This window comes from Acinonyx jubatus, chromosome C2 (assembly GCF_027475565.1).
Source record: "Acinonyx jubatus isolate Ajub_Pintada_27869175 chromosome C2, VMU_Ajub_asm_v1.0, whole genome shotgun sequence".
Taxonomy (NCBI): Eukaryota; Metazoa; Chordata; class Mammalia; order Carnivora; family Felidae; genus Acinonyx; species Acinonyx jubatus.
In genome coordinates, this window is record NC_069384.1 from 55060737 (window position 1) to 55076144 (window position 15408).

At 35.9% G+C, this 15408-nt stretch overlaps 1 protein-coding gene across 3 annotated transcripts in view; it reads right to left on the minus strand.

Moving 5' to 3' along the window:
* MORC1 (MORC family CW-type zinc finger 1) overlaps positions 1 to 15408 on the minus strand; it is a 162926-nt gene that overhangs the window by 125404 nt on the left and 22114 nt on the right. For all 3 annotated transcript variants that reach the window (XM_053220815.1, XM_053220816.1, XM_053220814.1), the window contains exons 7-8: positions 14992 to 15151; positions 12949 to 13054 (exon numbers count right to left, since the gene is read on the minus strand). In XM_053220815.1, coding sequence (XP_053076790.1) covers positions 12949 to 13054; positions 14992 to 15151 — 266 coding nt within the window. The remainder of the gene's footprint in view (positions 1 to 12948; positions 13055 to 14991; positions 15152 to 15408) is intronic.

A 15408-nucleotide genomic window follows, 5' to 3' on the forward strand; every position in this document is an offset into this window, starting at 1 on the left:
GACATATCATGGGTGGATTGGTGTAGTCACCAAACTGTTAAGGACAGGAGAAGGGCCAGAAATAGGGGTCCCATGGTCAGCATCATATCTCCTTATCTACCAATACAGATTCTCTGTGGCTGGAGTCTCAGAATATAAATTTTTTAAAGCCACCCAGGTGATTTCTTTAACCCTGCAAGTTTTGAGAACCTCTGCATGGTAGACCTAATGGACAGGGTAGTATGTAAGAAAGGTTGCTTGAAAGAGAAGAGCAGAACACTCTCTTACAGGACACCCTCTACATTTATTCACATCGGCTATGTACCAACAGACTCCCACTGAACTGCACTTGTAAGGTCCACAGTTGAGAAAAATGACTCTAGACTAAATTAGATCCCTTTTGGAATGTCTCAGAAGTGCCATATTTTTATTCATGAAAATACTGCATATTATAACAAAAACTGTTTTCTAAATTTATTGCTAAAATCTCTGAGGAGTTCCTAAAGTTGAAATTAACAAGGTCTGTATTATCTTGAATACAAAGAAGTGCATAAAGATTTTTAACTAGCTTAAATTCTGAACTATGAAGGGGCTAGCCAAATTTAATCTTAGGGTAGATTATACCTAAGAGAAATGTCAACTGAAGGAGGTAATTTAAAATAAAAGTTATAAGTGATGCAATGTAATGAAAATGTTTCTGTCATAACCACAGTATGGCAAGCAATATATTACAATGTGAAGCTGTAACTTTTGATGTGTTCCCAGCCAGCTCAGTTAAGACATAAACTATAGACATTATGAAATGCTGCCCAATGACTGTCAATTTAGGAAGACACTGGCAACGTGGCATCTAATTTCAAAATATTACTTAGCACAAAATTTCAACTCCATTATTCCATATTATATCATCACTCTCAGAGCTGTTTTGTCATATGGGCTCTCCTAACTGCCTGAGATCCTAAGCCATGATTGATTCCAGGGGTATGACAGGACACTATGATGACAGCCAATTCTACAACATGCTTTTTTTTTTTAAACTAGACTCTGTCCTTTCTTGCAAGTTCTCTTAAAGTTGAATATGTAACATATTTATAATGCTAAGAAGACAAGTCACAAAAGCAACATGGCCCAGGGAAATCACATGCATAACAGAACAGGTACAATGCTTACATGAGTTACAGGAGTGACCAAGTCTTCACCATTTGGAACCCGAAAGAGATTTCAACAAAAGCACTTTACAAAATTTCCTAAAACTAAAACTCCCTCTTTCCCTAATAAAGATCCGCAACGATCTTCAAGGATGGAGGACAGTGGAACCCACTAAGAAGAGTGCTGGTACCTTCCAATAAAAGTATCTATGTATTCTGAGAAAATTACCTAGACACTGGCATTCAATTCAGTGCTAGCTATCTATCAGACCCTAGGTTAGTTTCCACGGCATTACAATAGTAGGTGCTAGAAAGAAGTATTGTAGGGAAAAGCAGAATGGAGGGAACTAAGATGTACTCAGAACCTCTGTGTGCTAGGTACTGTGACTATTCTATTTCTACAGCATTCATATTAAGCAGATCATGTTCCATGTAGCACCATTTTATACATGACAAAACTAAATTTCAGAGACCATAGATAACTTATCACTAGAATGAAAGCTCTGTCAACAGAATTCAAGCCATTTGGGGCAAAGATATTTGTAGTTTTTTCCCTTGATATATACCCAGCTTCTAAAACAGGTCCTGACACTCAGTAAATATCTACTGAATGAGGGAATGTAAAATGAATCTAAGGAAGCCCAAGGAAGAATAGTAAGGAGGCCTGTGTACCTAGAGAAGATGGGAGAGGAAAGGAGGTTAGAGAGTAACAGAGGACTTTATCATGCAGGATGCTGCAGAACATTATAAAGACCTTTGCTTTTCCTCTGAGTGTAATGGGAAGTCATTGGGGAATTTTACACAGAGAGTTTTTAAAAGACTGCTCTGGCTGCTACAGAACAGCGAGGGTGGCACAGTTTTTACTGAACCAAGAGAGACCTGTGGCTTGGTGGGAAACCCTCCATAATAACTATGGCGAAACACAATGATGGCTTTGACCAGGATCACAGCAGTAGAGGAGGTAATAAATGGTTGGGTCTGAATCTACTTGAAGGCAGAACCAACAATAAGCAAGTTAGAAATGTCATCGAAGAATTCTCAGTACAAGAGTCCTGAGTATGAAGAATTTTAAAAAGTCAAAACCCATAGCTAGACACATTGTGGAATTTTATTTAAAGTTACAAGAATTCCTAAAAGCTATTCAAGGTGGGGAAAATGAGCAATTTATAAAAATTCAGTAATCACATCTGCATTAGGCTTCTCATAAACAACATGGATTCAAGACATCGAATAAGCAATAATTCCTGAGAGAAACTACTTTTGAATCAATGTTTCTTTATTCATTTAGACAAACACTGAGGAAGAAAAGAAAAATAAAGATACTTTTAAGGATACAAAGCTTCCAAAAGTTTACATCCAATGGACTTTGAAATAATTATTTGAGCAATAATAATCCAGCAAATGAACTAATGAGTAAATTAAGAAGATTCAGGATGGAAGATGGTGTGGTAAGCAAAGAGAAATAATAAATCCTATAATTTAGTGTAAATGATTATTTATTCAGGGTATGACATAATATTATAAAATTTTATAAATAAATCCAAATAAAATAATCAGAAAAAGGTGGAACTGGTAAGGAAGAGAAATAAAGCATACCAAAGCCTTGACTTACTTGTGAGTTAAGACAGATAACACTTTTAACTCCACACTTTGATAAGTAAACTAAGTTTGATATATTTATTTAAAATATAAAGGCAGTCCACTCTGAAAGAATAGCATGGAACAAATAATTTTCAGACTATCTGAATGGGAAAACATGAATCTTCCTTCTTGACAAAAAAATAACAACTCAACCAATCTCACAAAGGGGGAGAAAAAAAAAATAAGGCAGAACAAAATTAAACCCAAGCACAAGCAAATGGCAACAAATCAAACAAACAAACCTAACCACAAACAAATGACAACCAAAGAAGTAAATATAAAACATAAAATGAGAAGGCAGAGTAAGTCCAGCTATAGCAGATGTCCTAATAAGTGTAAACTAGATAAATTTCCTATTAAAAGATAGAAGCACTCAGAGTGAATGCTAACAAATCTAGTTACATGCCATTTATAAGAGACAAATTGAAAATTAAATAACACTGCTGAGAACAAAGCAGTGAAAAACTATGTGGTAAGAAAAGTTAACCAAAATAAAGCAAACATAGGTTAATGTTAGACAAAAACAGAAACAAAGTTATTAGAAAGTATCACCGGAACACAGAGGGATATTTTACATTAATAAAGGTTCACTTAAACAAAATGTGTGTATGCCATAAATCTGATGACTCAGAAACATATATAGCAAAAATTAGAAGAAATACAAGAAACATAGACAAAACCATAGGCACTGTAAGATTCATACTGCTCTCAGAAATTGGGGGATCAAGCTGGGGGGCAGGGAGGGGGCGAGGCAGAATGGAAGATTTAAATAATTTAATTAAAAGCTTGATGTTACAAAATCTTTTTCAGAGAGTCACAATTTTTCCAATGTTTAAAACATTATTAGGCCACAAGAAATCTCAACAAATTTCAAAGAGCCTATATGATGCAAACTACGTTCTCCGATCACTGTATAATAAAATTACAACAGTAATAAAAGGATATTTCACCCCACACACACACACACACAAAAAATTTAGGTACTTGTAGATTTTTAAAATACTTTTTGAAAGCAATTCCTGAGCTAAAGAGGAAATCAAAATGGAATCTGTAAACTATTTAGAAATAAGCAATAATGAGAGTTCTACTTTTGAAACCTGTAGAATAGAGCCATGATGCAGGGGTGGTGCTGGGAGGATGCATAAAAGCCTTAGTTGTTTAGATTAGAAAACGAGATTGAAAGTAAACAAATAAAAGATACACCTCAAGGAAGCAGGACAAGTAAAATAAAACAACGTTACAGAAAGTAGGAGAAAATAGAGAAATACAAAATAAATAAGAATCTGAAATTATTTTATTTTTAAAGACAGTTGAAACAACTAAGCCTCTCTGGCCAAGAAAAAGAGATGACATACCATGCAACAAAAGCAGTAAAAGTGGACACGACCACAAGGTTGGGGGAAACAGAAATTTTATAGGAATATTTTATGTAAAATTCCTTATCAACAAATCTGAAAATCTAAATAAAATGAATGTTTTTATAAGACATTATAAATGACAAATTTGATCCAAGAACTTAAAAATCTGAATGGATTAACAGTTATAGCACAATTCAAAAGTAATAAAAGTAGTAATAAAAACACAGTGATAAGACCACAGACATCATAAACTAGCTGGGTTTATTGTAGGAATGGAAGAATGATAGTTGAATATCACAAACTTTCATAGTATACTACTTTAACAGATTAGAAGAGAAAAACAAAACTAAATCATCTCAACAGATGTCAAAAAACCATTGACTGAAACTTAACACCAATTTTCTAATGTGAAAAATAAATAAAAATCACTCGATAAACTAGAAATAAAATGACTTACTAAGCTTGACAAAAGGCACTGATGAAAAGGAAAAATAACTAGAACAAATATCACACTTAATGATCAAAGATAAAAGAATTCCATTAAGACAAAAAAAAAAAAATGAACTATTGGGACCTCATCAAGATAAAAAGTTTCCACACAGTGAAAGAAACAATCAACAAAACTAAAAGGCGACCAACGGAATGGAGGAAGATATTTGAAAATGACAGATCAGATAAAGGGTTAATAAGCAAAATCATACTATAAGGAATTTATCAAACTCAACACCCAAAAAACAAATAATCCAGTGACGAAATGGCCAGAAAACATGAACAGACATTTTTCCAAAGAAGTAATTCAGATGGCTAACAGACACACCAAAAGATGTTTAACTTCGCGCATCATCAGGGAAATACAAGTCCAAACCACAATGAGATACCACCTCACACCTGTCAGAATGGCTAAAATGAACGACTCAGGAAACAACAAATATTGGGAAGGATGTGGAAAAGGGGAAACACTTTCCACTGCTGGTGGGAATGCAAACTGGTGCAGCCACTCTGGAAAACAGCATGGTGGTTCCTCAAAAACTTAAAAATATAACTACAATCATACAATCTAACCACCAAAATTCTTAACTACTGTGGCATATATGATGATGTAAAATTACGCTCAACTATATAAAAGAAGACTGAAATAAGAACCAAAACATAAATATGTCAGTTCTCCCTCCGTCAAGCTATAAATTCAATAGACTACTAATCAAAGTCCCAAGAGAATTTTTTATAATAAAACTTGAAAAGCTGACTTTGAAATTCATATGGAGGAGAACATGTGCAAGAACAATCATAACACTTTCAAAAAGGACAGTGAAAGAGTACTTGCCCTATCAAATATCAAAAACATTATAAAGGCTATACCAATTAAAAAGTTCTAATGAAGCAAGAACAGAAAAAATATATGAAAAGAAATAGGTCATCTAGAAAGAGATCCACAAATGATGAGAATTTAGTTTATATTCATGATGCATTTCAAGTAAGTAAGAAAGGCTGAATGATTTTAAAAATGCTACATACATTAGAAAGTATTAATCCATCCTCCCCTCTGCACACACACTTCACATCATGTGCAAAAACAAATTCCAGATAGATTCAAAAGCTATAGAAATAAACCATAAGTATTTTTAAAATGATAAGAAGATATATTTGGTTAAGGAAAACCTATCTGAGGTTAGAAATGCAAAAGAAACTCATAAAGAAAAATACTGACAGATTTGACCCCAAAATATCAAAAATTTCTCTAAGACAAAGGACAGTACTAACAATGTTAAAAGTCAAGTGGGGAGAGAGAAGGAGTTGTGTGTGGTTATAAAAGGCAATTGGAAGGAACCTTGTACTGATACACTGGAGATTTGCACCAGATGGATTACATCAGTGTCAGCATCCTGGTTGTGATATTGTTCTACAGTTTAGCAAAATGCCAGCATAGGGGAAGCTGAGGCTTTCTCTATATTATTTCTTATAACTGCTTATGAGTCTACAATTACCTAAATACAAATTTTAATTAAAAAAAAGACAAGTGCCAGATTGAAGAAAAAATGTTCCTCATATTTAACATCCAAAGTAATAATAACTAAATAAAAGTTCCTAAAAACCATTAAAACTGCATAATAGAAATATACAAATATAAACAAAAGATACAAGCAAATCATAGAAGCAAAGTAAGCATCCAAAAAACATTAAAATATACCCCATACTGTCAATAATCAGGAGAAAACAAAGTTCAGAGAAATATTTAATCTACCTGGCAAAATTTTAAAAGTTAGTTTATATCAAATCTTGATGAAAATGGGGCCATTGACAAAATTCAGATCATTGGCTGGGTGCATAGATAGTTTCAGCTTTTTGCACAGCAATTTACCACTCTCTATTTAAATTTAAAATTACTACCACTTAATCTGGCAATATTATCTCTGAGAATCAATACTAAAGAAATACTCATGCAAGTGCCCAAAAATAGAAGTATAAAGATTAGCATTAGTTAAAATAGTGAAAAAGTGACGTCGATCTAAGTATGATGTACACCAATCTATAATATCATGCAAATATTGTTTTATACCAATGTACAGTTATTTATTACTTTACAGTCACTTTTTTAAAAGTTGCTTAAAAGTGAGGTATAGGAGTATCCAATAAAAGAAAAAAGGATTCCTTGGAAAAATGGCTTATTGTCGCATTACTACAGCAGCAGAAGTATATTATGAGCCTAGAATATCTTATGATGCCAAAAAGTACAAAAATATTCAACACTGATGGTGATACATCAAAAGAACATAAGAGTCAGCCTGAATAGGCTCCCACTAGCCAAATCTAGGACAACTTTAGCCACAACGTTAATACTAATAGTGATAGATTATTACCCTTAAAAGGAATGCATGGGTCCCTACTGCGTGTAAAAAGAAGAGGGGCAGGATGAATGATAAAGTGTGGTAGATTATCAACATCTAGGGAATCGGAGGGAAAGGTGTACTACAATTCTTTGTAATATCTTTGCAACCCTGTTGGAAAGTCTAAATTATTTCAAAAGAAAAAGCTAAGAAGAAAAAAGTATGACTTCAATATAAACTGACAAGTACTGAAAAGTCTAGATGACACACTTCAATAAGCCCAAGTTGCAGAGTTATTTCTATAGTAGAAGAGAGATTGGAGGGGCAGGGGTGGAGAATGAGAAAGCACTGTTACACTGATTTAGGTATCTATGCACTTTTGAGAGGTTTTCAAGAAACTCATATTTATGTACCACTGGAGGCTCACCCCAACCTCTGCCCCAAAGATTACTGTTCCTGGACCAGGTGCTGGACCACCAGGTGGAAGAATGAGACAGGGAAGAGAGTAAAGAAAATTAACACCCGGATCCAGGATTTTTTGGTGGCATTATCTTATATGAAATTTCAAAACCTCAGTTCTGAAATTGTAATTCCATACTGGTGTCCACATAAAGAATTCTATGTCCTATGAATGAAATTTAAAACATCTAGATTAGAGAGTAATTCCATACCTGCCAAAGATAGACTCTCTGGATAAGGAATGCCGAAGGAGAATCCCAACCCTATGGATCTTGCACATTCCAGTTTACAGTAACCACCTGTGAGGCATTATAGGCACTGACATCTCAGAGCCATCTACCACCTGCCATCTTCCATTTGGTCAGTCCTACTGCATTCAGTCAATAGAGGTTCTCTGGCACCTGGGTGGCTCAGTGAGTTGAGTGTTCAACTCCTGATTTTGGCTCGGGTCATGAACTCACAGTTCGTAAGATGAAGCCCTGTGTTAGGGTCTGTGCTGACGGCGTGGAGCCTGCTTGGGATTCTCTCTCTCCCTCTCTCTCTCTGCTCCTCCCCTGCTTGCACAAGCTCGCTCTCTCTCTCTCTCTCTTTCTCAAAATAAATAGGGGCACCTGGGTGGCTCAGTCGTTTAGGCGTCCGACTTTGGCTCAGGTCATGATCTCACGGTTCGTGAATTCAAGCCCCACATCGGGCTCTATGCTGACAGCTCGGAGCCTGGAGCCTGCCTCAGATTCTGTGTCTCCTTCTATCTCTGACCCTCCCCCACTTGTGCTCTGTCTCTCCCTGTCTCTCAAAAATAAATAAAAATGTAAAAAAAAATGTTTTTAATAAATAAATAAACATTTAATAGAGGACCTCTGGAAATCACTCTGATTTTAATCATCTGTGTGATTGTGGCTAAAGGTTACTAACAGCCACCAGTAGGAAGGAGAGAACAAATTGACTTGATTTTGTTTTGACTACCTCAAAGGGGGAAGAAAAAAAAAAAACTTAGTGGGGAAAAATCTGCAAGAGTTTGAGATGCAGGACTTGGTCCAGAGTTCCCAAAATTACAACATAAAACATGAATTAACAAACAAACATTGTCTAGGCTGGCCCTAAAGAAACATCTTGTTTTCTGTTATTACTTCACTACTCTTTTCATTAATATTCAGTATTCTCAGCCCTTCCCCTGCCTCTTTGTTGCAAACTCTTAACTTCCTTTTGATTTCTTACAAAGCTATTTTTCATGTTGTCTTCTACCCTTTTAGGGCACTTTGCCTAAGTTTAACATGGCAGATTCTTTCCCTGCAGATATAACCTACTTTCTGTATATCGTTATGTATGGAACTCTGTGATTCCCTGGCACTCCCCACATGTCACATTCACAGATTCAAATTCTGATTTAATATATCACACATTAAATGCAAACTTCTGCCTCATCTGATTCTGAAATTCTGAGATGACTTTTCTGTCTACATATTCTCTTTTAATGTAAGTAAAAACAGGCTGTCTTTAGACTCATGTTGCCAAAGCACGTGCCACTGCCCATGTGCTTGAATATCACTCCTAATGAAATTTTCATGAGATTACTGTCATCTTAAAACAGGGCCCTGCTAAAGGTCGGATATACTTCTGTAGAGCCTCAGTGCAAAGCCAATAAAGGGTATTGATTGCAAAGTTTAAGACGAATATCAAATAGGGGCCTGGCTGGCTCAGTCGATTAAGTGTCTGATTTCAGCCTAGGTCATGATCTTGCCGTTCCCGAGTTCGAGCCTCCTGTCGGACTCTGTGCTGACAGCTCAGAGCCTGGAGCCTGTTTGAGATTCTGTGTTTTCCTCTCTCTCTGCCCCTCCTCCAACTGCACTCTGTCTCTGTCTCTCAAAAATAAATAAACATTAAAAAATTTAAAAAAACCCTGATATCAAATACTAACAAGAACTATATGAAAGTTCAGACACTTTGACTCAGTAGTTCCATTCCTGGGAGTTTGTCTTAAAAAAACAATTCAAAAGAATAAAAAAAAAAATCCATCTGCATGAAAATGTTTACCTCAATATTATCCATAAATAATGTGAAACACTGGGACCAATGTTACTATCCAAAAAAACAGAAATTGTTATGTAAATTATGATGAATCAATTTAATGGACTATCATAAAACCACTTATCAAGAAATTATTATGAGACTTACCCAGACTACATAATAACGTAAGTTGAGAAGCAAATCATAAATGAAAAAGAAAAATGAGAAATTACACTTAAAAACACTAGAATTGAATAAAAATTATGATATACAAATTATTTTCTTTACAATTTTTTAAAATATCATTTCACTTTTGGGCAGCCTGGGTGGCTCAACTGGGTAAGCCTCCAACTTTGGCTCAGCTCACGATCTCACAATTCACGAATTCGAGCCTCACATCGGGCTCTCTGCTGACAGCTCAGAGCCCAGAGCCTGTTATAGATTCTGTGTCTCCTCCCTCTGTGTCTCCCCTGCTCATTCTCTGTCTCTCTCTCTCAAAAATAAACATTAAAAAGAAGGAAGGAAGGAAGGAAGGAAGGAAGGAAGGAAGGAAGGAAGGAAGGAAGGAAAGAAGGAAGGAAGGAAGGAAGGAAGGAAGGAAGGAAGGAAGGAAGGAAGGAAGGAAAGAAAGAAGGAAGGAAAGACACCCAAGGCACCTGGGTAGCTCAGTCGGGTAAGCCTCCAACTTTGGCTCAGGTCACAATCTCACAATTCGTGAATTTGAGCTCCACACTGGGCTCTCTGCTGTCATCACACAGTCTGCTCTGGATCCTCTGTCTTCCCTCTCTATCGGCCCCTCTTTCCCTCATATGAGTGTGTGTGTGTGTGTGTGTGTGTGTGTGTGTTATATTATATATATTTTTACAATAAACATAATTGGAACAAAAAATAGTATCAGAGGGGCGCCTGGGTGGCGCAGTCGGTTAAGCGTCCGACTTCAGCCAGGTCACGATCTCGCGGTCCATGGGTTCGAGCCCCGCGTCGGGCTCTGGGCTGATGGCTCAGAGCCTGGAGCCTGTTTCCGATTCTGTGTCTCCCTCTCTCTCTGCCCCTCCCCCGTTCATGCTCTGTCTCTCTCTGTACCAAAAAAATAAATAAAAAACGTTGAAAAAAAAATTAAAAAAAAAAAAGTATCAGAAAAACCTCTTCTCCGAGACCAAAAAAAAAAAAAAAAAAAAGCCTGAAAGCTTGAATTTTCCTATTTCTATGTAGAAAATTAAATTATTTTCAGAATCAGCAGGACCATACCATCTAAGACCAAAGGTGGAAATTGCATAGTTCCAAGGTTTGAGACTTGTTTTGAACAGAGGAAGAATCATGCTCAGTGGCTTTAAGGGGACACAATAACCACAAGAAAAATGGCAAAGGAGTTATTATATTACAAATCACCTGTTCTCAAAACCAAGATTATGTAAACTGCACTTGTTTAGAAGTTCAAATAACAGAAGTCGTAAGTGCAAGAAGAGTCAGAAAAAGATCCATCTTTGACCAGAGTATTCTTTCAGTCACAAGAGTCCATGTTTTCCCAGTCCCTTAGTAAAGAGGATCTGGGTTAATGGTTAATGTCAGAGGCCACTGACTTTTCAGAGGGGAAACCTATACATAATTACCGCCCCCCCCCCCCCCGCCAGGAGGTGATACTGCTGTCCCTCCTTGGCACTATCATGAAACTCATATCAGAAACCATGAAATAGCGCCCCTGGTACAGAAATGACATCTCCTCTTTACAACAACCCAGCCTCATCAAAATGCCCCCACCCATCTTTAAAAAGCTTTTCTTGTGATTAAACTACGAAAAATGTTGAAAAACCAACCAAACAAACAAACCCAATGTGGTCAATGTTCCTAAATTAAACTGTACGTACCCTGGGTCTGACGCATTTTCATTTTGTGATTAATTGCTTAAATGACTTAAGAAGCTTCTGACTTCATTAAACCATCTGGAAACAGTAAGAACTTTTTCCCAAAGAATTAGCTGTCAAATTATTCCTCTAATAATTTTATTTGTTTCCTGACGCTAGTGTCGAAATGCCAAGGCACTCTGACAGATAACTGCATGAAAATTTAGTCCCAAAGCTTTTAAGTAGCATGAGATATTGGTTCTGGAACCAGCTGTTAAGCAGAAAGGTAGGGTCAGCAGGAAAGGGGGAGATGGTAATGGATGTGCCAGTAACAGTTCTGGGCCTCCTTTCTGATCTTGGCGTATTCATACTGCCAAAAGGGTTCCCAGCATTTGTATAACAATAAAGAGGCTGGATTTTTTTTTTCCAAGACAAAAACCCTTCATTTCTGTGTAAATTAAGAATTACACATTTTAGAATGAAATAAGAAAAATATAAATCATAAAAAAAACTTTAAGTAGAAAAGATCATCTAAAAGCATTATCAAACACTAAATTTTCTAACTGGGGAAGGGGTTTTCAAATTTCACCTCAAAGACAAAACAAAAATAGGTTCGTTGTTAAGTTTATGTATTTCCTTGGGTCTCAATATCTTAGTCTAAAATTGCACTGCCCAATATGGTAGCTATTGGCCATGCTAGAAAACTGCTCCAAATTGATACATGCTATGTGTACAAAACACACACTAGATTTCAAGGATTTAGCAGGAAAAAAAGTATAAAATGTCTCATTAATATTTTTCATATTAAAATTATAATTTATATATACCAGATTAAATAAAACATTATTAAAATTAATTTGACCTCTTTCTTTTTACCTTTCCTAACGTGGCTACTAGAAAATTTAAGATTTCATATTTGCTGCTCTCATTATATTTGCACCAAACATCAGTATTTAAAATGAATCAGATTGAATTTAACTCTTTCAAAATCCCTTGTAACTCTAGAGTTCTGACACTAAGAAACTGCATGTTCAAGCTTGTAAGTTTCAAATACAAAGTTCCTTTGGAGAAACTTAGGTTTGGTCACTGTTGCATTATTTCTCCACAATTTTCATTCATGCTCCCCAATCCTTCCTTATTCTGTTTCATATAGATTCCTAATAGCCAAGAAAAATGAATGTGTCAATTTATTTACTTATAAACTGCAAGCGTGAAGTTCATAAGGCCATTCTTAATTATCAGTTGGTCATATTTCTTTTTGCTCCACACCATACTGATGCCCATTTTTAATGATATGTAACGAATAATGAACTCTGTTTTCTTCAGTTTTAATATTCATAAAATAAGAGTTTCAGAATTAGAGAAGCTTAAAGGTGTTATTCCAGTGGTTCCAAAATGTGCTGCCACCTCAAAATCACCTGGGCAACATGTGAAAAATATTGACTCCTACGCCTGATATCTGGAGATTTTGACTCAGCAACGTCTGGGATAAGACAAGATCCTATACTTAAGAAGCTGTCTGGGTCACTCAGAGGGTCAGCCAGGTTTGGGAATCAATAGTCCAGCCTAACTCTCTTCATCTGTAACTGGGGTAAAATGAATTATCTCAGTGCTAAGGCCCAGTGGCCTCAGACATAGGACCAGGATACTGCCATTATTGAGAGACATTCTGTCAAACACACATACTACTCACTCCTCAAGAGCCCCAGCCATCAGCATATCTTCCTTGTCAGTCTTAACATCCAACTCTGGCTCTCCGCTAAGCAAAAGCTTCAAGTTATAAATAACCAGCAAAGTACCTAGTAGAAAAAAGGATGTTTGCCTTGTCAGTATTGTAACAACACCAAATATTAGTCATAGTGCTATTATCTCATCTATGGAATTAAGCCTACTCTAGACCAAATTTCCTTCAATACTTCAGTAAATAATATGCTTGGATAAGTTCCAAGATGTACGTCTTACAGCACATTCCACTTTTTTCCAGAGTGTTGAGTTTCTACGGGAAAGTGTTTATTCCTATTCAATTCATTGTAAGTCTCTCAACGTGGATTCTTAAACTTTGGCACTTTTTTCATAATTTGCATTATGAAAATAGTTGGAGGAGTCTGAGCTAAATTTGTATTATAGGTAAATCTCTCGTTGGTGGAACTGAAACCATTGCACATAAAAACAAAGATGAGTTTTTAAAATTTGTACAAATATGAAGAATTGCTTTTAGACCCTATAATAGGCATTGGCAAACTTTTCCTGCAAAGGGCCAGATAATAAACATTTCAGGCTTTGCAGGCTGTACGGTCTCTGTGACAACTACTCACAATTCAAGTCCACCACTGCGGCATGAAAACTGCCATAGAGAATACATAAAATGAATGAATTTAGCTGTGTCCCAATAAAACTTTATTTATAAAAACACATATGGGGCTGGATTTGACCTGCAGGCCACAGTTTTTTGACCCCTGCTCTAAAGCATAGTTAACAAAAAAAATCCCAATTCTTTACAAAGTTGATTGTGATATAAAGACAAACAAGACTGTCAGAGAAATTAAAAAAACAGCCAATTACACTTTCCCTGGTAGTACTAAGACACAAAAGAGAACAAACAGCATGGTGATGAAAATTGCCTGTGTCTAAATCCTGGATCAATCATTTATTTACCAATGCAATGACCTCAGATAAATTTCCTAACCTCTTTGAATCTAATTTTTCCAATCTACACAATGGAGCTCATAAGGCACCTAAAGCATAGAGTTGTTTTGAGAATTAAATGCATTAATATTTATAAGGTGTTTAGAAAAATATTCAAGAAATAGTATACCTTTCATTAGTATTTACATGAGTATTTCACAATTAAAAGTTGACCAACACTGGGTTCTATTCCTGAAACTAATACTACAAGGTATGCTAATGAACTTGAAGTTAAATAATTTTTTTAAAGTCAACCAACAAATCACATTAGCTCCCCTTAAAGTGTATCACGTATACATTAATAACATTAATATTTATTAAGTTGCCACTAGTTTTCCTCTAAGAGAAAAGGGAGAGAGTGACAAAAAATACCATTTTTAAACAAAATACCACAAATTCGAGAAGAAATTTTGAGGGCAATACAAGCCAACTCAGAAACAAATCTCTCAGAATTTCACTATATACATTACATAAATCAAGGAGTTGCAGAAAGGAAAATGCACACAGCTTTCTCTAGAGTAGATTCTTCTTGTTTCTAGATAGTAAAGGTGGAAGTTTGGAGAATGAGTGGCACTGGAAAATGTTAGTAGACACATAAATACAGAAATACAGAAAGCTCTGTTCATCTGGAACATGAAGCTTTTACTAACTCTCTGCCACAGAAACCTAGACTCATTGGTTTCTAAGTTGCTAACTGTCTTATAAAACTCTCCTCTAACCTTAGACGCTGCGGTAAGCACCTCCTAACTCTGCTATCTGGTGCAGGGACTATGTATTCCCTGTGGTCACACACTATGTCATCCTCTTCACATCCAGAGTTCCCCAAGCTCAGGCAAGTACAAATCTTTCTCCCAGCGTCAGGCATTTAGAGCTATTCATGTCTGGATTCACTTAAGACAAAATTCATATGGATAAAATGAATGACTGTGCCCATGAGAGATCCTGCATGGTATTATAAATAGAAAAAATACAAAAGTACATGTAAAGTATCTTTCCAAAGGCAGTAAAAGCAAATACTTCTATCAAGATTTCAGAATTTTGGTGATCTTACCACATTTCCCGTAGATCATATCAAACTGCTGCATCAATTCAGCTTCATTTCTAAATGGAGAGTACTTAAAAATTATAGACAACTCTGTTGAGAATTTTTGAGGATCATCTGTAACAGATTCTCTGGTTCTTGTTAACCATGAAGGTATTGGAACCACAACCTGTAAAAAACACACACATCAGTTTACTATGAAATATACAAATACAAACCATCATCCTTCCGTCTGTTCCTAATTCAGTCCATTCCTCATCTAGCCAAATTGGAAAACATGAAATTGAAAGTTTATTTCCCCCTTGTATTCTAGTTTTATAAAGAAGAGACACATAACAATTATGTACACTCAGAGTTGTGTTCTAAAATGCTCCATTGTAGAATGTGGGGACAGATGGAGTCTGCTTCGGCCCACTAATGAAATAT